This window comes from Danaus plexippus, assembly GCF_018135715.1.
Source record: "Danaus plexippus chromosome 16 unlocalized genomic scaffold, MEX_DaPlex mxdp_23, whole genome shotgun sequence".
NCBI lineage: Eukaryota > Metazoa > Arthropoda > Insecta > Lepidoptera > Nymphalidae > Danaus > Danaus plexippus.
The window spans coordinates 577,236-601,908 of NW_026869851.1; the positions used below are offsets into that span (position 1 = coordinate 577,236).

General features: G+C 28.0%; 6 protein-coding genes across 6 annotated transcripts; 4 read left to right on the top strand and 2 right to left on the bottom strand.

Moving 5' to 3' along the window:
* The first annotated feature begins 946 nt into the window (after positions 1-946).
* On the top strand, positions 947-1,782 carry LOC116772001 (allergen Tha p 1-like). Its single transcript, XM_032664021.2, has 3 exons — positions 947-1,088; positions 1,197-1,383; positions 1,531-1,782. The coding sequence occupies exons 2-3, from the start codon at positions 1,197-1,199 to the stop codon at positions 1,734-1,736; spliced, it is 393 nt and encodes a 130-aa protein (XP_032519912.1). The 5' UTR covers positions 947-1,088; the 3' UTR covers positions 1,737-1,782.
* Positions 1,783-6,523: 4,741 nt separating this feature from the next.
* Positions 6,524-7,403, top strand: LOC116772002 (allergen Tha p 1-like). Its single transcript, XM_032664022.2, has 3 exons — positions 6,524-6,682; positions 6,791-6,977; positions 7,128-7,403. Exons 2-3 carry the CDS (start codon positions 6,791-6,793, stop codon positions 7,331-7,333), a joined length of 393 nt encoding a protein of 130 aa, XP_032519913.2. The 5' UTR covers positions 6,524-6,682; the 3' UTR covers positions 7,334-7,403.
* Positions 7,404-8,026: 623 nt separating this feature from the next.
* On the top strand, positions 8,027-10,268 carry LOC116772005 (ejaculatory bulb-specific protein 3-like). Its single transcript, XM_032664027.2, has 2 exons — positions 8,027-8,268; positions 9,602-10,268. Exons 1-2 carry the CDS (start codon positions 8,085-8,087, stop codon positions 9,787-9,789), a joined length of 372 nt encoding a protein of 123 aa, XP_032519918.1. The 5' UTR covers positions 8,027-8,084; the 3' UTR covers positions 9,790-10,268.
* Positions 10,269-12,503: 2,235 nt separating this feature from the next.
* LOC116772006 (allergen Tha p 1-like) lies at positions 12,504-14,700 on the bottom strand. The gene is made up of 3 exons (XM_032664028.2): positions 14,576-14,700; positions 13,937-14,139; positions 12,504-12,825 (listed from the first exon to the last, which is right to left on the bottom strand). Exons 2-3 carry the CDS (start codon positions 14,118-14,120, stop codon positions 12,644-12,646), a joined length of 366 nt encoding a protein of 121 aa, XP_032519919.2. The 5' UTR covers positions 14,121-14,139; positions 14,576-14,700; the 3' UTR covers positions 12,504-12,643.
* Positions 14,701-15,953: 1,253 nt separating this feature from the next.
* LOC116772003 (allergen Tha p 1-like) lies at positions 15,954-17,084 on the bottom strand. Its single transcript, XM_061528189.1, has 3 exons — positions 17,043-17,084; positions 16,686-16,877; positions 15,954-16,289 (listed from the first exon to the last, which is right to left on the bottom strand). The coding sequence occupies exons 2-3, from the start codon at positions 16,873-16,875 to the stop codon at positions 16,096-16,098; spliced, it is 384 nt and encodes a 127-aa protein (XP_061384173.1). The 5' UTR covers positions 16,876-16,877; positions 17,043-17,084; the 3' UTR covers positions 15,954-16,095.
* Positions 17,085-21,542: 4,458 nt separating this feature from the next.
* Positions 21,543-23,207, top strand: LOC116771998 (ejaculatory bulb-specific protein 3-like). Its single transcript, XM_032664015.2, has 4 exons — positions 21,543-21,600; positions 22,150-22,341; positions 22,677-22,803; positions 22,969-23,207. Exons 2-4 carry the CDS (start codon positions 22,155-22,157, stop codon positions 23,129-23,131), a joined length of 477 nt encoding a protein of 158 aa, XP_032519906.2. The 5' UTR covers positions 21,543-21,600; positions 22,150-22,154; the 3' UTR covers positions 23,132-23,207.
* Positions 23,208-24,673: the final 1,466 nt, after the last annotated feature.

Here is a 24,673-nt window from a genome sequence, read left to right on the forward strand (position 1 = left end):
TCATCAAAAATGATAATATTATAAACGAAAATAAAGTGTATTTAGACACAAAACACAATAAGCAACAACAGATTCATTAAAATCTCAACAGCACTGTATATCTTAAAGTTCAATCAGTTTGTTTTTAATAATCCAATTCACTTTAAAATGACCAGCAATCTAATGCTTCCCATCAAAAAAGACGTAAATCCACAAAAACTGAAGACAATTATGTGTATAAAAATATAACGAACGATATCGTCTAGTCTTTGACGTCATTTTTCATATAAACAAGTTTTAGCATAAAGCGTCATTAATGAATTCTAAGAACGCAAAGGACATCGATTTCCATACAATCTAATAAAGATCTAACCAACCGTGACCAAAACCTGCCAATAATGTATAACATGAACCTCAACTGAATACATTAGTGTAATTATCTGAAGAGATGAGGTTTAAAATATAATTATATGTAATTTAAGAATAACTTATTTTAAAACAATCCTTCTGTCACCCACAAGATGAAAATATTATTATACGACCCTATTGATAAGCCTTTCAAATTTCTACAATTATTATAAAGACACTTTGCAAAAAATATTAATACGTATACTCATGTATAATATTGTATTTTTATGTGAAAAATGATATGAGCTTGTTAAACATAAGTATACTTATATATAATTTGATATTTCTATGTGAAAGAGATTATAAGTTTGTTAAACAGATGTCAACACTGACCCTATAACAATTACACATTCGCAGAAAGAACCAGAAACTATAGGGAATGTTAAAATAGACACAAAAGCCATATTCAAAATAATTGCAATAGCGTACAGAATGTCAAAGTCTTACTTTATTTTTATATGTATCTATTTAAATATGGAGGTTTTAATTTATGATAAAAATATTAATATTTTAATGGAGTTATTAAAAACGTACCGTCTGTATAAGAGTTTTTTATGCATCGTCAATGAAATGGTGATTCAACGACTGGCAAATTAAATGTTTGAAGCTCCGAAGGAGCAAGTATAAATAAGCAGCTCCAGTAAGTGTTGTATCATAAGTCACCTAACGTTGCAGCACCACAATACTGTGAAACAGTGACGGTGGGTACTCAAACGATATAACTATAGTCATTATTAGTATTAATATAAATTGCATTATCAAACCTATTACATAGTCAACTGTATTACTGATATTAATAATAATTCCAGATGATTCTTAAGTCGTGCGTAGTGTTATGCTGCGTGCTAGTTTGTGTGTTGGGAGATGAAAAGTACACGGACAAATATGATAACGTTAACTTGCAAGAGATTTTAGAAAACAAGAGACTCTTAGAAGCTTATGTCAACTGTGTCCTTGATAAAGGAAAATGCAGTCCTGAAGGCAAAGAATTGAAGGGTGAGTTAACCATTAATAAAGTTGTTTTGATGAAATCTACTTTTTATTTTTATTGACAAATATTCTCCGTAATCAGGTTATATCATCTCAACTCGCAACTGATGAAATTACTGTATTTATCATTTATTATCTCGATTTCATCCACAGAACACATCCAGGACGCTTTGGAGACCGGCTGCGAAAAATGTACCGATAAACAAATGGAAGGAACCACCACCATGATCGACCACTTGGTTAAACATGAACGAGCTATGTGGAAGGAGCTGACGGACAAGTTCGACCCCAAAGGAATCTGGAGGAAGAAGTACGAGGACCGCGCGAGAGAAAAGGGCATTGTCATCCCAGAAGATTAAAATGATATGAACAACGAATTTATTTTAATAAAATTTGTTACTAATATTTATGTTTTTCAATTATATAAAACCTTTAATAACGTTCTTTAATGAATCATTTAAATATTCACATCAATATCGCTTTATTTCCTATTTAATTAATAATAAATGAATAATTTTCAGAGCAAAACTATACCTTGTGTGTTTTTATTCAGGTTTTATGTTCTTTTGAATCCACTTTCTGACTCTTTAATGATAAAACAACAGAAGTAAAACTTTCTTAAAACAGTCTCTTATTTATGAGAATAGTCAATTTAAAACGATGTTCTAGCTACGCGCTGACATATATATTAATATATAAAAAACAACATAATTAATCCATAAACGTACATTCTAAAAATATGAAGGAAAATGTGTTTCTCGGTTAAGGTTAAGTTATAATCATTCTCGCGTAAACTGTATTCAAGTATTTTGATTTATAATAATTTTATACTTCCTTCTCTCAGCGACTCCGTTTAAATGGACTTTGGATTTGGGTCTGACCGAAATAAACGATGTCTGCTTAATCAAAATTGTTGCAGTTACTGAATAATAGGCCAATCTATAGCTGCTGTAACTTGATTTTTAGGTCCTATTTCCTAAGGAACTACAGGGAATTTAGCAATAAAATATATGCATTATAGTTTTATCTAGATTAGTTACATATTTTTTGCGTGGAAACATTACGAAAATCCACTCATTTACATATCCATAAATCCTATTAAACTTGATTTTATTACACTATGAATTTATCACGCTTGAAAAAACAACTATATAGTAGTAGTATATATAAATACGAGTAAATATAATGAGTCGTATGTGAAGACAATTCCAAAAAAAAAATGCTATTTTTCTAGTTGTTACTTTGAATCATAAGAAAATATTTTATTGTTACTACTTTTTAATTTCGACTAAAGACAATGAGTCAGTTCAGACCTTAGTTTTGTATTTAGTAAATAATTATATGTTAAGGTTAAATTATAATCATATGAACGAAATAAAATTTGCCTTTAGACTCAACAAAACTTAAAAAATTTATTAACTGCCAGATCTTGCCCTCCAACGTCCATGTATAAAAACTTGTTACGTACGCGCAACATATTAAAAAAATAAATGAACATCGCCAGGGCAACAACATTGTATGGATAAAATATCATATTACGAGTGACGTTGATGACTCCGCGGAAGGAACAGCAAGCCGTGTGTACCAGAAGATTCCTGATACCACACAAGCAATGGAATAGGATTGCTATCCTGACATCGGGGCAATCATGTAGTCTCACGTATAGGTTATAAGTTTTGATATGTAATTCTTATTATAATATACAACACGTTAATAATTTTCAAAGTTTTCCTGAAACTTCTGGTTGCTACCCTAGATAATTAACTATGATTTACATGAAAATAACAAAAATAAACAAAATCAGTCTTACACACAAACTAGAAAAAGAAAGATGAACACAAACACTTGCACTCACACGCCAAAAAAAAAACAAAGATTTGAGAGGTAAATTTCGTAATACTATCTTTTAACTTATATTTACATTATATTTTCTTGTTATACATTTTATTTTCTTGTCTTTTTAGGATTTATTTGCAAAGAAAATGGACTTTTGCTAAAAAAATACTCTTATATATTATTCTAAGATTTTGGAAAGTTTTGCTAAACATATATTTCAGATGAATGGAACTAAGCTTTTCGGACACTACGTGTTTTTTACTATTTGTTAACTACATAATCCCAACGTTTTGGCTCCAGCAATCATGATCACAGGCAGACGAGATTAAAACACTTTCATCTCAGTATCCAAAAAGATAATATAAATCATATCTAAAAGATTATAGAAACAATATAAATTCTACCAATGGTTATTAATCCATGGATTATATCCAGGATGCTTTGGAGATCGGCTGGGAAAAATGTACCGATAAATAAATGGAAGGGACTACTACCATGATTGACCACTTAGTTAAACATAAGCAAGCTATCTGGAAGGAGTGGACGGACAAGTTCGACCCCAAAGGAGTCTGGAGGAAGAAGTAAGAGAGAAGGGGACTTTGTCAACCCAGAAGATTAAAATGATATTAACGATGGAATTCATAGATCATCGTTTATTATTTTTTTGTAATAAAATTTGATAAGAATTTTTTGTATTTCAATGAAAATACTTTTCGACATTTATTTGTGGATTTATTGAACTCGCACTACAAAGGCGATATTTCGTAAAAATATGTTTTATTGCTCTTTAGTTATTAGTGGAACGGATAACAACAAAGCGGATGTTTTTAAACTTGAGATGAATATTTTTTATTTAAGAGATGTATATATATATGCACATGAAGCAAAAATAGTATAGTTAGTTTTAATAAAATACAATGTATAAGCTTTTATGATATTTCTCTGTCGATTGAACAGAAAGTAGTAAGATAAGTCAAAAATAAAACAATAATTATTACACAAAAGATATATTTATTTAGGGTTTCTTTATTAAGGGTAAGTTTTGTATATTTAAATGAAAAAAACTAGCGAAAATCTTAGATCTCATTAAGTTTTATATATTCTCAATCATTCTATTGATACACATATATTATATATCTATTTCAAGAACCACACATCATGTGCAATTTAGTAACAGATTGAATGAAATCAATGTTGCCATGTAAAAATATTCGTACTTTAAAACTAAAAACGAATCCATTATAGTAATATTTTAAATCTGTGTTTTTTAATCTTATTATCACATTTTTTGTTAATTTTGAGTGAAATGAGATTTTAGTGCAAATAAGTTTTTTATACGGTCATTGTTTTAAAATATATATAAAAAAACACGTCTTCAAAAACAACAACATTGGAACACAGAAACTAAAATAATTTTACACTTAAGTACTATTGCTTATCTTATCCTGTTTAATAATAAATTTTATAACGAAAAATATATTTATTGACTTTCCAATAATCTTATACCTAAGTAAATGTATACATTTTCTTAATATCTACTCACATTTTGAAGTCGGTGCCTTCTAAAAACTAATTTTGGTTCTCCTCCATTTTTTAATTTCCCTTAAGAATCCCGTTATAGAAAACAGACTTGGTGACAATGGGACCACCTGAAGGATGTAACCTTTCTGATCAAAAAGTAATTCCTTTAATCGGTCCAGGAGTATTCAAAAAAATACATAAAAAAAGGAGTAAAACGAACTGGGAAGAAAAAATTTGTGTAAAAACTTCTAGAAATGTTTTTGTTTATAAAACACTCATTAAAATGAAAATCAAAATAATTATATTTAAGGTATCGTTTGCAACTTTAGAATGTATATTTAGAAAAAAATTAATTTATAGGAAAAATATTATGTTTGAGAAATAGGATATTTCATACAAAAACATGTTTTAGGGGAAAGTTATAAATTTATTAATACAATTCTTTTACACGTATGTATTTTTTTCGAAACAGGAAAACTGAAAAATTTACAATATTCTTAAGAAAAAGACTTTAAAAAAAGGCATGGTTAAAATAAAATAAGATAAAATATAAATAACTTTGTGACCTTCTTCTGACTTTGAAATATTTTTTATTTCATTAAAATGATAAATCGTTACTTTTAATAACCTAAACAAAAAATATCTTTTTTAAATGAATAGCCTACGTTTTGGTTTATTTTTATTACTTGGCTAAGTTCATTCAACAATATACAGAAACAGTTTTGAGGTAAAAATTAATTCTAAAGCTTTGAAATCTATTTTTTATTTATTTTATTTTATTAAAATTTTCCACCATGTATTCAAATTGTTTTAATAAGTTTTACTAACACTGCTGAGGGTAATAAAAACTTCTTACCTTTTGAATATCTATATCCAAAATCTAATCGCAAACAATATTTAAACAGCTAAACAACTTATAAAAACTAACTTTAAACCTTGATTCTTTTTCCCAAATCTTATAGCTTACTTCACTTGTTTTTGAATATAATATATTTTGCATTGTATTCGTATACACAAAATAAATATAAATCTTAAAATCATATACAACGTAAACAAATATAAACATATACATAACAACTTATACGTTAAATAACCAACCAATTAAGTTTTATTATGGAATTACAGATTAACTGAAAAATGTCACAAAGGTGAGATGTTGTCTATGACGCCACGTGTTTACGTGTTTAACAATTTATATTATATTAATTTCTTAGAAGGATACGGACGAATATATATCTTTTTTATAGATTCTCGGTACACTTGAAAAAAAATAGAATACAAACTAATTGATCAAAGTAATTTTCCACGAGTGTATTGTTTAATTAGTAAACAATTCTCATATGAAATGTAAAAAAAATCAGTCATAATTAGTAAATAAACATCACTAAAACAAAAAATTGTTGTTTTTCAAGGTGTCTAGAGATGAATTATTTTGATAAACGAAAATACAGCCTCTTAAAGACTATACAGGATGTATAAACTGTACAAGGCATTATAAAACTATAGTACTAGTAAAATTACAAAAATACTAGATTTAAAAATCCATACATATAAGGATAATATTTTTTTTTAAATTAAGAGAATTAACACAATTTCAAGAATAAAATATGATTGAACCTTCAATTAACTTTGAATAGAAAAACTGGTAAAACCTTGATCTTTGATTCATGTCTGCCTTTAAAGAGACATTATGTATACGTTATTACAAAAGAAATAAACAAGTTCTAATAAAGTGCATTAAAGTGTATACATGAGTTTAAGCAAACGTTAACGTATAGAGCGTACTGTATAAGAGTTTTTTATGCAACGTCAATGAAATGGTGATTCAACGACTGGCAAATTAAATGTTTGAAGCTCCAAAGGAACAAGTATAAATAAGCAGCTCCAGTAAGTGTCGTATCATAAGTCACCTAACGTTGCAGCACCACAATACTGTGAAACAGTGACGGTGGGTACTCAAACGATATAACTATAGTCATTATTAGTATTAATATAAATTGCATTATCAAACCTATTACATAGTTAACTGGATTACTGATATTAATAATAATTCCAGATGATTCTTAAGTCGTGCGTAGTGTTATGCTGCGTGCTAGTTTGTGTGTTGGGAGATGAAAAGTACACGGACAAATATGATAACGTTAACTTGCAAGAGATTTTAGAAAACAAGAGACTCTTAGAAGCTTATGTCAACTGCGTCCTTGATAAAGGAAAATGCAGTCCTGAAGGCAAAGAATTGAAGGGTGAGTTAACCATTAATATAATTGTTTTGATGAGAAATCTATTTTTTACTTTTTATTGACAAATATTCTCCGTAATCAGGTTATATCATCTCAACTCACAACTAATGAAAATACTATATTTATCATTAATTATCTCGATTTCATCCACAGAACACATCCAGGACGCTTTGGAGACCGGCTGCGAAAAATGTACCGATAAACAAATGGAAGGAACCACCACCATGATCGACCACTTGGTTAAACATGAACGAGCTATGTGGAAGGAGCTGACGGACAAGTTCGACCCCAAAGGAATCTGGAGGAAGAAGTACGAGGACCGCGCGAGAGAAAAGGGCATTGTCATCCCAGAAGATTAAAATGATATTAACGAAGAAAATCGTGTTACTTCGCAAATGTGATTTATATTAAATTTTGTATTCACTTCTATTTTAACTGTATTTTTTTCAAGAACCCTTTAAATAGATATTCATTAATATCTGTAAATATAAAAATCATAAATTCTGTAAATATATATATATATTTTTTTTTTTTCGAGGTATAAATAGTATAAATATTTTCTTTCGAGTCCAAAATAGAGTTCTTATTAATAAAAAATTTAAGTGATAAACATATTATAATTTTACTAATAAATTTTAAAACTTGCGTCTATGATTTAATTTCAATAGAAACTAAAATATAAGAAAAAAAAAATTGAGCAAATATTTCTACTTTTCATTTAAAGTAAGGAAAATTATTGAAATACCGATGAAATCTAACTTAAAAGAGTAAGCAAATTCGCATACTTATGTTTTTGGCTAACAGTTGAAATCAAATATAAAATATAAGTAACTCCCACGACATGAACAAATATATTAAAATTACATTCCAATTTTGATTAAAATAGTGATTTTAAAATTGAAAGGAAAAAGAATATAAAACGGTCTTTGTTTTCCCATTATTTCCGCGGTCTCATCGTTACCGTTTAAGTCAATTAAATGCAATTAATATCTAAACATCTCGATACGGCTTGCGTAATCCATTCTTATATGCATGTATAAAATGGATAAACACGGAACTTTTTCACATTTCGACTGACAATATAATAAGAGACGGAGAAGCGCAATTACAATGAAGTGTGTCATTATAATTGGGTTAGCTTTAATAGGCGTCTGTACATCAGAGGATAAATACACGGACAGATATGATGATATTAATGTTGATGAGATTTTATCTAACAAAAGATTGTTTACGTCATACATAAAGTGTTTAATGGACCAAGGACGTTGCACTCCTGAGGGTAACACATTGAAAGGTATGTGTGGAATGTCCGTAATATTCTTTTTTTTTATTATTTTGTTTAAAGCATGAAAAATTAAAAGAGAATAGAAATTATAAAAAAAATGCTTTAAATATATAATATATAAAATAGAATGAGACTAAGTATAAGCTGCCATTAAGCGCATATGCAATGTAATTTGGGTGAGCATTTCTAGTTAGAATATTCTTTGTTCTCGAGCAAAACATATAATTATTTACAGTATAAAGAAATGAACAACCATTAAAAGTCAATACAGCCCATTTGTAGCTTCATAATCAATAGAAAATATATTCAATGCTCATTTATGTATTGAACACAGATTACAACCAAGTTTATACAGTCATAACAATCAAAAGAAAATTTTATTACCGTCAACAAACGTTAGCGAAGTTATATTTGTCAAGAATCAAGATAAGATACATTTTTTTGGGAGTACAGGCTTAAAAATTCATCTTTAATGGTTGTAAAGTATTACAATGTGAATGTGATATTATTCTGAATAATTAAAAATTATTTGGGAGCATAGTGTTTGTAGTCTTGTGAATTATCGTCAAGCAACTAATTTATTTATTCTAATTCAAGTCAAAGTAAATGGCTCATTTTATATAAAATACCACTTCAATGTTTTGCGATTATAATACGAAAGTTTGTATGTGTGTATATTTATTATTCTTTATACTAAACCTACTGAACGAGTTTCAGTGAAAAAATTATTACGTAGAATTACTCCTAAGAAGTCCCACATAGTTAAATTACAAAAACGTGTAACTATGTGGTCTATGATGAGAAAAATAGATTGTTACTCCAATAATAATAAAAAAAATTAAACTACATGACTTAAGTTTTTAGTAAATTGTTGAAATCGAAAAGTATATATTACTAAATTATTTTTATTCGGCAATCATTTAAGATCAAACAAATAAACTAGGATAATGTTATCTAAGACTAAACTAGGATATTCGGATATCCTATGCAAATTTATTATTTTATTTTTCACGAAGTTTCCGTTACTTTACAACAGCCATGATGGGCAGACTAGATGAAAGTTAGGTTGAATATAAAAATAAAACAATGAATGAACGTAATATGAGCAAAAATCATGGATTCTTATAAAAAGTGTACATACTTACAATACAAAACTACTATATACTGCTACACTTACTTACATACAAAAACTTAGATATCCAAATTTCAACTAAGCATAACCAAAAAATCTATAAATTCTAAGACATGTAAAAAAATACATTAAATTAAAAACCTATAATATTATCCTTTATAAGTGTATATTTTACAAATTGAATAATGTTATGGTGTTCTTTACTTTCAGTACACGTAACGGATGCAATTCAAAATTCCTGTTCAAAATGCACAGAAATCCAGAAAACGAAAGCCAGGAAGGTTGTGAACTACATTCGCGAAAACAACAAAGACGTCTGGGACGAACTGATAAAGAAATATGACCCTAAAGATGAATATAAAGAAAAATACGAAGCATTTCTTGAAGGCAAATTTTGATTCCGATATATACCCATATGAGGATATTTCTGATTCAAAATTTAAATATATATATATATATATATATATATATATATGAGGTAATTGAATCATAAATTATTATATATCTTGAAAATATTTTCTTTTTTGTTTAATTAAAAAGAATTACAACAAGAATAATAATACCATATTTTGTAATATAGCAACATTTATCTAAATGTTTAATTATTATATTTATATTAAAAAAAAAAACTTCTATCTATTTTTTAACATTATACTACAATTTATACGGAAATAAATATTAGTGTTTTAACGGACCACTGTTATAAAGATTATTACAAACTCGGCTAACAAACGGTCGGTGTAATGCACAGAGTGTTCGGAAAAACCTAGGAAGATCAAAAACATTTGTGAGTTTTAACTTAATTGATACAAACACATAGAGAGTACGTTGAGAAAAATGGATATATGTACCTATATACAATTTTGCTATTGCTTAATACATTGTTTTTATTTCACATAATAATATAATTATATTAATACATACTCCTCATTAAAAACACTCCCGACACACCGAATGAAACCAATCGGAACATTAATGAAATAAGAAGGAAATTGTAAAAGTAATTGAGAAAAAATTTATGTTTGTAAAATAAAAACACAAGCTGAAATCCAAACTCCCAATCGAATACTATAAACAGAACGTATTTGAAAAACAAATCCATGTTGCATTAAACAGACTCTTGATAGAAAGCCCCTTGTAAAATGGAAATGATTTTTTTATTGAAACCAAGTGAAAATTGTTAGGGCACAATGTTATTAGATAATTAGACACGTACATAAAATGGCGAATGTTTAAAATAATAAAACATAAAAAAACTAGCTGGATATATAAAAAGATATAAAAAAAAATTGCAAGCAACAACCAAAAAAACTGAATAGTTAAAGAGAACTATACTCTACTGGATTAAAGTGAAGGTGATTATTGTTATAGCTGAGTGTATATGAATGTAATATATAGGTGAGTATTGTTACAGAAATAATACACGAAAAAAAAAAACATCACCTGTTTCATAAACCTTGAGTCAGTTATATATAAACCAAAGAAGTAGAGAAATGAGGAAAATATTATTTCGGTGCCACTGACATACAAATAATTCCGTAATCCCAATAATTATAATTAAGACTGACAGATAAAGTCTGAACAGATATAACAATACCTGAACTCAATTGTTCCGATAAAAATTGTGTATAAACAGCCGTACATCAAAATCAGAAACACTAATTGAGACAGAAACTGGCGTAAAATACATCTTTAAACATTCAAGGAGACTAAATGTGTATAATTTACAGTTATATTAATCCTTTGAAGTTACATTTGCTTTTTAAAGACTTCGTAAAAAACGTTGCTGAGTTCCACAGCATATTGTTTGTGTTCGCGAGTAACTTCTACTCATTTCCTTAAATCGTGAAACAATATTTTTTGACAAAGAGAAATCATCTCGCGACGGAAACTTTAAAATAAGAAAATGCCTACCACAAATTTACTGATGGTTCGATTAATAAGTTAAATACAATTTTTTTAATTTTCAAATGGGTGCCAGTAAGATAACAACTAGGTATAATTTTTTTCAATCCTTGTAACAGCTGAAACTAACATTAGTAATTATTAATGAATATATGTTCTGTGGACTGCAATTATTTTCCTTTCAGTAATTTAGTTTGTTCGTTATTTTCCTATTTGGATTCGGTTCTATGTTAAAATTTATTTAATTATCTTCATACTGTATAATATACTTTCCATTAAAACTATAAAATTTTGCAATTTTCTAAAAAAATAATTAATCATAATCATTATATGTGTTAGAACGACCTCGTACGTGTTCATTGTTACTAATTACCTGTCAAAATCCTAAAACTCTTCCTCAATTACTCTGCATTTTGTATTAGTTGCAATAAAAAATATATAGAACCAATTAAAATGTTTCGCTGTTTTACTTTCTAATTTTTACATGGTTAAAATAATTATTGTATAAGAGAATTTAACTTCCAGCCCATCTTCCTGGTAATAATTTTGTGACTAAAATTATTCTATAGAGGAACTTTATTGTGTACCTAATATTGATTACTAGGTTCCAATGAATTTAATCATTTCTTAAAACATTTAATAAAACAGAATCATTAATTACTGTCTTTTAAATACATAGTTAGATATTTATCTGACGAGGATAGTGTAAAGTATATTTGTGAATTGTATTAAAAAATATGCCTACCTTCATTAAATTAAATTTTCTTTGTTATATTTTTTATACCATGAAGGTTTTGTCAAAGTGATCTTATAAATTTGACATCTTTTGTTTAGGAAAAATCAAAAAGATACGTAAAATATTGATATTTTTGAAAAACAATTCCATACAGTTTTATATACCAATATGTACAATAGAAATAGAGTTGAAATACATTTTTCATTATAGCGCATATTTCATTATATTTCATATAATAAATTTCTAAAAAAAATTGTTTTGAAAAACCGATATACAATGAAAAACTTGGTAAAATTAGAAGTGCCAATATAAAATTAAGATTTTTATATTTTAAAGTGTTGTGCAATCGTGACTTCATTCGAGCCGGTTCGAAACATAAAAAAATATTTACAACATAAACCGGAGCACGATATACCCAATCGCAGGTGGGCAAAGTCGGATCAAGATCCTGTTTAAAATTTAAAAAAAAAATGCCTTTGTTAACACCTTTATTTAAAAAAATATATAAAAATATAGTCTGCAGTCTATATTTTTAAATGAAGTGTATATTTGAGATATATATTTTTTTCACTATTAATAATGCCAAAAAACCTATTCTCCATAATAGACTTTTACGCACGGAGTTCCTTTTCATATTTTTCAACATATTTGTGTTCGGGATCATATTTCTCAACAAGCTGTTGCCAATAGTCATTTTCTTTGTTAATGAGATGTCCAATCACTTTTTTTGTCCCGTTCTGCTGTGCTTTGGTACATTTCGCACAATCATTTTCAAGGGCTTCTTTGATATGAGCTATAAAAAATACATATAATTAGTGCTAGGAAAGTAAAAATTGCCGCTTTCTTTTATATATGGCGATGATTTTTTTAAAACGGAAAATATTATCCTTTCGGTTTGGTTATTTTTACCGAAAATGCTTTAAAAGATTTGAACTTTTGTGTTGGAAAGGCTTTGGCACTTAAATAAACATAAATTTCTAACAGAATGGTAAAATAAAACATAAAAAAGTGTTTATTCATTTTCAATTAATTTCATCAAAAACACTCACTGCACGTAATTATCGTATAACTTAGTAACTGGCTTTTGGTGAACTCTGCTATTTATATCTTTATAAATAACAGAGTTTAACATTAAATTATAAATAGTACTTCAAAGTTTTATTCTCTTACAAATAGATTATGTGATATTAAAATAAATATTAGTAAACACCAAATAATTTAAATATTTTTAAAACAAATCAATCCTTAATTTCACTTCCTGATTATTTGACAATTTTATATAAAAACACGAAATAAAATAAATGTTTTGTTGAAAATTATGCAAAGCTCATGAGCCTAGCTAACTGAACATATTTATTACATTGCTTAAAGTAATAGGAAAATAAAAATTGCACAAATTGTAGAATTAACGAAATCTGCTATTTATCATATTGAGTTGAATTTCAAATAAAATTTTTCATGGTCAGTATTTTATTTTGTTTAAAAAATTAAAATTAATAACTTATTACAGTATAAATACATAAAATAACAAAGAGAAGGTTAGTTTTTTTATCCGAAAGAATATCAAGTGTTCTTCAGTGATTCATAATTTATGTAGTAAAAAATATTATGCAAATTAATAATATGATTTTAAAAACGGAATAATGAGAAAATATGTTTGTACTAGTGCTATTAAATATAATCTTAAATAATTAATGGTACGGTAGAAAAGAAAACAATTGAAAAATTACGAACTAAAGCATTTAATTTTTTCATTTACGTAGTGACTCAACGTTTTACTAATATTAGTTATAGTGTTAGAATAATGGGAAGTGAAATTATATGAATCATTATATGTTGATATGTTCGGACACATTAGACGAGATCAAGTAACTTAATAAGGAGAAATATGAAGTAATACTTACATTTAAGTTCTTTTCCGTCAGCTGAACACCTGCCCTCCTCTAAGATGCACTTGATATAAGGAACGAGTAGGCGCCGATTCCTTAATATTTCGTCTAGGTCGATGCTGTCATAACGATCAGTGTAGGTATCGGGACGACAATAACAAACAGCCATCAAAACAGATATTAAGATTAGTGACCTCATGATTCTTATGTAATCTTCACTGAAACATATTTTATTCGTTACAACATCACAAGATACCTGTCAGAGTGAACTAAATGAATATTTAATTCAGCTACAAATATCTGGTCAAGGTATGCACGAATTTTATTTGAACACAAGTATCTCATTTCGAGAGAATGATAAATATATGTAAAATATAAGGATATTTATTTTATTTTATACATTTAGCTTTTCACAAATCTAATGTACATTTTTTTTTGTATTTTAAATAAAATAAACGGAAAGTACAAGGAAATTAACACACATTATGAAAGGTTGTAACTAGCTCTTCGAAATATCCCGATTAATAACTACTTCGGAAAGAGGCAATAGTTGATACCAACCCTTAACTTTAATTTAACTACTTTCAAATTGACATTTAGATAGAAAGATAAACAATTAAATAGTATTTTATCATAAAAAATACCAACACTTACCTGATCTTAAATGATCTATGACAAAAGAGATATCTTTGTCAGTGTTTTATACACAATGCTGACACTTACCTAATGATCACTTCTTATATACAATTGACTATAATGAACATAATATAAATTTACTTATAAAACTAATATTCTTTAATATTATTTCCCCTCACATGACGTTTTTTCTCTGACGAAATGTACGGATCGAGGATTTAACATAATGTTTATGCAACTTAACTTGTTTATTATTTTAATGACCGAAAGATTTAAGGCCAAATTAAAGCATAACGCTACTCGTTCAGGCTCTTTATCCAATTTTATTTGTAACAAATTAAAGACACGGCAGTGACTTGTGATATCAATTCATTATTTAAACATAGATCAAATAGAAATTTATTATTGGTGCATACAAACATCAAAAATCTGAATCATACTTTACACATATACATATTTTTAGTAATTTTGCACTATTCGAACCCATATGTGCTAATAAAACACATACATAAGTGTGACTTATGCGTTATTTGTATATAATCAATATTATTTCTGTAAACATCGCAAGGAACATTTCCAAGTAGTTTCTTAATGTGTAAACATTAGGTATAGCCGTTTTAGAACGTCATTGTACATGAGAGCCTCACTAAAAGTGAAAATTTAAAATAAAATTATGTCCTATGTTATGTAATAATGGGGACGCCATTGGAGAACATATTACTCAACTAAGTCCTAGTTTAGAGATGTGCCTTGGAACTCGAAATGCGACATAACATTATGTCAATGAACTTAGTTCTTTGACTATTCCCTTCAATATGTACTCAATAACCACCGCAACTTAAGCCACACTAAAACTACATCATAACTCTCCATGGTTTTTAAGTGACCTTAACTTTGGACTCTCATAACTGATTATTATAGTTTTAACAGTAGCACAGGTCTAGTTTATACCGGTTATCTTAGCGATATAGAATTAATCATAAGAATTACATTTATTTATTTATTTTTATACTTTGCTTTTTAAACTGTACTGCAATTCATAGCATCTTATCAAATATTCTAGGACTCAAAAGTAATAAAAAACGAAAAACATATTTATAAATATTACAAAAAAATTTTAATTCCAAAAGCATTTGTTTCAACTATTTTGTGATACTATTCAAACAAAAAAAATAAAGAATCGAAAAGATAATTACTATAAAACTTTTACTCATAGAAAATTCTATTCATTCCCACCATTTTTCTTTCACTCCTTTTCTATTTTATTCTGTATTCCCAATTTCAATGATCAATACAATTTTTCACAAAATTATTTCCTATTCTTCTTTGTCATATTTTTTTAAGTTACAGCAGGAGAAAAAAGATGGGTGCGTGTCGAAGGTAATTTACAGTAATGCGATTTATCATATCTTTATTAATAATTAATTTACTACACTTAAACATATGTTGTGCATGTTGAAATACTGATGTCAGTTTAATTAAGTTTTTTAAATTTATCACACTATTAAACTTAAAACAATTAAATTATTAATTTTGTTCTAATCCTTAAGAACGTCTTTGAGTTCTGCTTCGTATTTAACAACGTATTTCCTCTCAGGGTCGTACTTCTGAACCAGTTCATCCCAGGAAGATGGTTCATGGTTAATGAGGTGACGGATCACAATCCTTGTTCCATTGCGCTGGACTTCAGTACACTTGTCACATCGGTTCTCAATTGCGTCCTTGATGTGCACTACAATATACATTTTATATTAATATTTAAAAAAATATATACATATAAATAACTCTTCGTATGTATATATTTATAAAATTATTTTGTTTTGATAATATTTTGACCGCCACATATTGCAACAACCAATATTCAAATTAATGTTACATTATGTTCTATGACACCTTGAATTGCAACATATGTATATATTATTTATGCTAATAGAATTTTGTAGAAATGTTACGTTTACGAAAATATATATTAATATATATTAATAAAGATCCATAGCACAATTAACAATGAGAAACTGAGACATATTCTTTCACTTTTTTCAAAATTAATGTGACATATTCTTTCACTTTTTTTAAAAAAACAAAAAATCATTTCTTACATTAAACAATAAAGAAAGTTTCAACTTACTTTTAAGTTCACGGCCCTCGTTCGTGCATTTTCCTACATCCAGTATGCAATTAATATAAGCCTTGAGTAACCGATGATTGTCGATTATTTCTTGTAAGTTGATATTATCAAAACGATCTGTGTATGTTTCGGGGCGTGATGTTACCAAAACTACCGCCGACAATAAACAGAAAACTCCGACGCTCTTCATTCTGGAAGAAAGCATTAAATTCAATAATAACCATAACAAATTTCTCGTAAAAAGTTATATACACTACTAAATATCATAAATTTTCCCTAACATAGAGGAAGTAAATGAAATACTATATGTCAAACAAAATATATCATATTCGAAATTCAAAAAATGGATAATAACCTTTTTTTTTATTTCAAAAGTGGACGTTCACGTTCAGAGTTGACAACCGAATTCAGAGGGCCAGCAAAGATTTGAGTTTTTATATACTATCATAGAGCAAGATACTTTAGTCACAAACCCGTTTTGGAATACATTTCGCGTATAGTCTCAATAACGTTTCTGTTAATAAATGATCAAATAATAGAACGAGTTTTATGCATAAGCGTTCAAACAAGCTTTCTTAGCCAGCTAATATAAACTCATCGTAATGTTTATATTGCAGGTTTAATTCAGATATTTTATTTAGTCCCTTGTTGCATAACAACGTTCTATCTAATGCGGAAGGAAATATATTAAAAAGAAATCAGAAACATTTATAAATCTTAACGATATATATATATATACAACACTCAAACATTTAAAACACAAAATAACTTGTGCTGGGACAAGTTGTAAGCAATTACTTTTTTTTATATCTTCTCTTGTGCTTCATAGCAACACAAAAGTTACAATAATATCAAATTAAAATCCAAAAATTAATCTCATTATTTCTATTTATCAAATTCCTTGAAAACAGCTGGTTCTTTATGTGTATATGTAAATCACATGTCTGTCGTAAGTTTTTAATGTACTTTTGGAAATTTGGGCACGTCTTTAATAGTTTCTTTGTATAATTTGTAGTCAAAAAAAGGGATGAGACATACATTCATTTATAATTTTCTTTTATATTAAAAAATGGAATAATTATATTCTTATCCACTTTTTAATTTTACAAGGCAGTCGAATTTCCTTCTATGTGGGTTTTTATAAAAGATCATTGAATGGATTTAATTTTGTCAAAAAGCCTTAAAAGGCGAACCTTATACGATGGTTATGATAAAATGAATTCATTACATAAAATTACAGTCCTTTAAAAGACCTCCTTTTTGGATGAGTTATTGGGCGAGTATATTTCTTTTTATCAAGGGCTAATGAAAAATAGGTAATAAATAGTACAGAATCAAACCGAATAAAATTATAACTGTAATTACCACGTAGTTGATTTCTATATTTTCTTTAAAAATACTGCATTAAACCTTAAACTTAATTGAGTTAACTTTTTAAATACTTTTTATTTAGTAAGAAGATAGAAAAAAATCACGAAAAGGTAGTCATGTAGTTTATCTTACTTAAAACGAGACATTTTAATCAAAATATAAAGTAAATAAATTGAGGCTTTCAAACAACCATGACCCTTAAGCACAACATTTAATTAATTGTCGTCATCTAACCTGTTTCAGAAACATTAAAAATATATATGTATTTAGCTTATGTAATCCCCTTTTGACAATGTGATTTGCAACAAAATTTTAAGACCACTCGTTAGTAATTAAGACTTCCTAGCCCTTTGTTATTGTCTTTGCTTTTTCATTTTTTCTACAAGTCTATTCTAATATTTCTTTTTTCTTATATTTCTCATTCTATTATCCTCTATACCATTTAAAAACGACCTTACTATTAACACAGATTGGACTTTCCCAACACAGTTTTAAAACTAATATATTTTTTGATTATGTTAATTTTATAAGTGACATTAATTTCAAAGTTTCTATAAGGAGTTGGGAGCTGGAATCACGATGCAGATATTATTTTGTTCCCTTTTTTTAAATTTCTTTCAGCAGTAAATAAATATGTATCACTGTCTACCAAAATAAAATAAAAGATACTAATTCATGCCGTTAGAATATTTGTTTGGGAGGCCAGTCTTTGAATAAAAAAACAGCTCCATTTTCCTTGTAGGAACATAGTATGCATGCAAATGACCATTAACTTTATTCAACCATTGGGTTCAATGTTAACTGCTACTAACTTCAATACTTTTTCCATAATCATTGTAACAACCACAATAATTGCCTCACAAAGGTTTGCCGACTGTGTGTTTAGATTGTAACTGGTTATTCACAGTTCATTAACCATTTAAGATTTTTTTTTTTGTAATCGTTTTTGCAAGCAACAAAAACAAGAATAAAAAAATTTACAAGAAAAAAACATTCGATCTAAATCTACTAGAACAGGACCAATGTGTATGGCGTTTTTCTAAAATAGAATTTAGAACCTCGAGGATCTTAAGCATTTAATGTGTAGTAAAACCAACAACAATTAATAATAATTGCAAGCAAATAGTTCTGGCCGCTGACCCCGCGGTAATGTAAGGGCAATGTTAATTTAAACGAGAGAGACATACATGAGTAAATATTGTTACATCGAACATTGAAACAAAGCATTATGATGTCTATTATTATAGCTATAAGGCTGAGATTATTTACAAAACTATTCTGACATAATGTTTGCAAACAGAATCACGGACATCTTAAGTTCTTTATGATTTTTCCTATTCCGTTATCATAGTAATGATGAAAGATGCCTTTTGTATTGAATAATTTATAAGTCGTTATAACAGAAAACAATCCTGTTATCATAAAAAAGTGACATTATATATTCCGGTTCTCAGTTTTGCGTCACAGAACTATGAGGCGTTACGTCAAAAAAACGTAAAAACCCATACGTAAGTCATGTATCAGTGTTATTAACTTAATGTACGTTATCAAAATCAGTTTTGTTGAGTAAATTTTTTATGGAGTTATTAGAGTTTAAATAAATGAGTGTTTATTTCTTAAAGAAATATCGAGCATTTGTAATAAAACAATGAATCTTTTTATAAAAATAATTAGATTTTAAGTTAACAAAAATAGCGAAAGCAAATCATCGGTGTTAGCGACTGTAGCCTTTTATAATTAAATTTGAATTTACTAAAATGATGACGTCACAGCAAAAAAAGAATAACAATAACGCAGCAAAAAAGTTGAACTAAACACGAATACGAATTTAATTAAAACGGAAGACATCAACGGCAAGATGAATCAACTTATACTTACCGCGAGAACCTTCTTTAAGGCCTTGCTATGCAGTAATGTTTACACATGACTTCCAGTAATTATGCTAAATAAAGAGTATTTCATTGACATTTTAACATTGCAAAACATTAAGCTATTAGTTATTCTTATTTAATATTCTTCCTATGTTTTACCCTTGAACCAAAAAAAATAATAATACAAATTTTATATTATAAATTGAAAAACTTCAGGGGGTTTATCTGATATGTGGTTACTGTCGCCTATGGCATCTATAAAGGTAAGAGCTGCAGGCAGCTTATCGTCCGAGAATCTGTCGTACTTAAGGAGGAAGAAGTATGTCATTTTTGGATCGTAGGTGATAGAAAAGCTCACTCTTGTCGAAGGGAATTTAGCTATATCATTTTTATTTATGCTATAAGAGACTCCAGATATCTTCTGTGAAAAAAACGGCAACCTGTAAAACCAATATGATTACCAACTATACTTGAATGACTAAGGCATATGATTTAACGCTATAGCTACAACTAGGTAGCATGATCTAAGAATTAATTGATTAACAAAACAAGGATTAAAACTCTCACAAGATGAACTCGTCCTCCGTATGGCCATTGGTCTACCGAGACTTATGTTTCATAAACGTGAGTTAATTAAGAGTTTTAAATAATTTACGTAAAAAATAAACACGCAATAAGACAAATGAATATATATTAAAACAGTGTTTTTATTATTCTTGTGAAAAAACGGCAAAAACTTATTTCGGTATATGTAATATATAAATTGGAATTACTATTAATTTTTCCGACTTATGAATTGATACCCTGGCTTCTGTGCTTGAATGCCTATATAAATTTGTAGAGACGAGACAAAACCTCTTAGCATTCAATGGATTCACCGTACGGGTGCCGTGTCCATCGCGTTGCAGGGAGAGGAGCTTCAACAGTGCCTGGGACTAGTGACCCAGGTGTAGGTTTAAGGGGCCCCTATCTAACGCGCTTTAAACGCTTATTTATAAAAATATTAGTTTAATTGTATAAAAATATATGTTTGTATAAATATATGTATATAAATTTGTATGAATATATATGTACAAATATGTTCTTAAACAAAGTTTTTGTTGATTTGGGACTGTGATTTTCTAAATGCACCTGTTATAGATTTATAATTGGTGGACTTGAACCATTTATTTATTGATAAACTAAACGCTTTGAAATCTCTTTACAAATATACTATCAAAGACACTACAAAAATATTAAATATAATAAGAAAAGCTGAAAAAGTTTAAAATACATAAGCATTTACAATCATAACATGAATGTGAAGTAATGAACTAAGTATAAAGTTTTTCTAATATTACAAAAAAAAAAATAATTAAGTATTATTATATTTTGGTTCTTATTTGACGCATTTCCAAGCAACCACATTATTAGTAACTTGCTAGTTACGAGCTATGAATTTACCAGCTACCATCTTCCAAGTTTATTGAAAAGATTGTTCATGATTCTTTTAAATCTATTGCTTTGCGTTGCGTGAACAATTTTAGTAATATGATATTAAATTACATGTTATTACTAAGATTGTTCAAACTCTCTGGTCATTATGTATTTATTATAAACTTCTATAAAAGGGACAATTTCTTTATAGAGTATGTCAAAGATTGAAAGTATTCCATAGCATTTGCTGTTTTTCTGTAAGTATATTTCTTTTTTCTATTAGAAATTGTTCGCGTTTACTTATATTATAGGGCTTTATTGGTTATATGGATACAACTGTGTAAAAAAGTTGAAATGTGAGTAGTGCTGTAATTTCAAATTCAAATAGTTTTAAATACATTTTATGAAAGTCTTTTCTATTTATATTGGTCTTCATTTACATTATAATATACTAATAAATCGTTTCAAAAGTTAAAATTATATAAAAATAAAAATTAAATTATTTTCTTTATCAGTTTTTAATATCAGAATGTATCATCAATTCTCTTATACATATATTTATGGCTTCAACAACAAAGTAATGTTCACATCTAATCCAATTTAAATAATTAACTAAAATTAGATGCTTATTATTTTTGCTGCACGTATTATGTATACATGTTTATGTATTTGAATTTAATTTTTGAAAACAGACATACATTCATACTTAAGAGACGTCACTACAATAATTGATCAACAGGTCCCATCGACTTGCATGTAATATATGCTAAAATAAAAATAAAATCTTCATTAATATAAATTTTCAGTAAGTATGAAGACACTGACGGCCTTTTCGCTGTTTTTTATGGCGAAGCTCTGCCTTGGTGACAATTCATACACGACAAAGTATGATGGTATAAATTTGGATGAAATTCTAGCCAGCCATCGGTTGTTAACTGGGTATATCAATTGTCTATTGGACAAGGGACCTTGTTCTCCTGATGGAAAGGAATTGAAAAGTAAGTCACTTGAAAATTATTTAGTTTCAAATAACCTATATTTAGTATATTAAAACCATTAGGTATATTTAACTGTACGGATTTATGGTGTCTGTGGTTGTTATTTACCATTTATTAAAAGTTAAATTTTTAATATACATATTGATAGGTAATTATTGTCATAAATCGTTTCAAATTCTTTTCATTCACCGTCTGGTGGGGTTTAACTCCTTAAACATACGAGAGAGAAACTTTTAAACAACAGGTTTAATTTAAATAAAGGAAGATAATGCATAGAATACTTTATAAATTAAACATAAAATGTATTTTTACCCTTAAATAATACCAATTTTTAGATAACTTGCCCGAGGCAATTGATAACGACTGCCATAAATGTACCCAAAGGCAAAAAGAGGGAGCTGATAAGGTCATGCATTTCATTATAGATAATAGACCAGAAGATTGGGATAAACTGGAAGAAAAGTTTGTAACTTAATTTAAATAAATTATATTTTTTTCTAATCGCTTAAACTATCTATAGACAAAGTTAAACACAGATAATAATAAATCTTGGATGAAATACTATTAAAAAAATTATTTGATGTTTTATAAAAACAACGACGTCTGATGATTTTGATCGTATTTTAGATACAATTCTGATGGTTCTTACAAACTGAAATATTTAACAACAAAACTGTCGGAAAATAGCGAGGATGTAAGTAAAAATTATGATGAAGACGACGAGGAAGTGAATGGGAGTCGTGATCATACAAGCGACAATGACCACGATACGGAGATGGAAAACCATTAATAATTACGAACTGAAAATTTAATGAAGTATAAAGAAATTTCAAATTAAGAATGTTTGAAATAAATAGTTAGACAAACGTCATTATTTTATTATCACGTAATTCAATAATATAATTTCAGTGTCACTACTCTTAATGAAGAAAACATTAATTCTATAAAAAAGTCAAATATGATTCATATTTATAGACATATACGTCAATTTAATAAAATATAAGATAATATGTATCAAAGTTGAAACAAAATATGGAATCACAGATAAAACGTTCTGGGTTTAAAATATTGATTGTGAAAATAAAAGTGTCCATTAAAAATTTAAACTGTTCCAAAAAAAATTAACATCAAAAAGGGCCATTCGTCAACTTATCAAAATATTCGTTGTAATATATCCATGCTGTTGTATTTGGTTAAAAACATCTTCCAAGTGTCCGTGTCGTAAGCCCACATTGATGCTATTATCTTGCCAACACTTTCGTTTTCCTTTATTGAACATTTCTCGCACCCATCCTTCAAAGCTTTTATAAGGATACCTAAAAGACGAAATGTATTCATAACATTACAAATTTTTATGATTATCCAGTCATTATAACCATCCCTTAACAGAAGCTCTCTTTATAAGCAGGGCAAAGAACAGTTTTGTGGGTTTTATTTTCTATTCCTAGTGACAAGAATATGTTATTACGGATGTGTATGCGCATTTTCTTTCAAACATTTTACGAATCGACGAACGATTTGATTGACTCGACACTTTAAGTTTCAATTTAAGCGATGACTTCATTCGCACTGAATTTGTGTACTATTATGCCAAAGTAAACGTTTTTATTTATTGTGATGAATTCTAATATAATTTAAGATATGTGGATAAGAAATGTAGGAGCTTGTACAATGGAATAACGTCTTTTTTAATGACTCCAGCTGGCAGCTATATTTTTACGAGCAATGAAGAACAGCGCCCAAGTTACTGAAATAATAATTAATCTATGCGACTTAGATAGTAAATTGTTGAAGATAATAAATTATAAATAATTAGATTTACTGAATTTACAGACAAAACATCCAAAAAGAACATGAACCAAGATTAAAAAATAGTCAACATTTACGACTATATATCGGGTTATATTATGAGGGAGGACATCATATAAGAGAAAAATGGTTTTTCAGGCTGCATTTATACAATTAATGATCTCGTATTCTAATTTAAGCCAATTGAATTTCAGTACCAGCATGACAAATGGCATGGCAATCCTTAAACGATTTATTGTAGATGTTACAGAGCGGTCGGCTTTTCTTGTATAAGAAAAACCAAGGTTTCAGGGTAATGGTTGGTTGAATAGATACATAATGTCGATCATAATGAACTATTGATAATATCGAGATTTATGGAGCTGGGGATTAGAAAAAACTTAAAAATTTAATTTACCTTTAACATGAGCCATGGACTTAGTACAATGTCGATCCACCGACATCAAACACTTTATTTGTTTGATTCCTATGGGAGGTATAAATTTATTTTGGTCTATATCATCATTCCATTCGGCAAGACAAT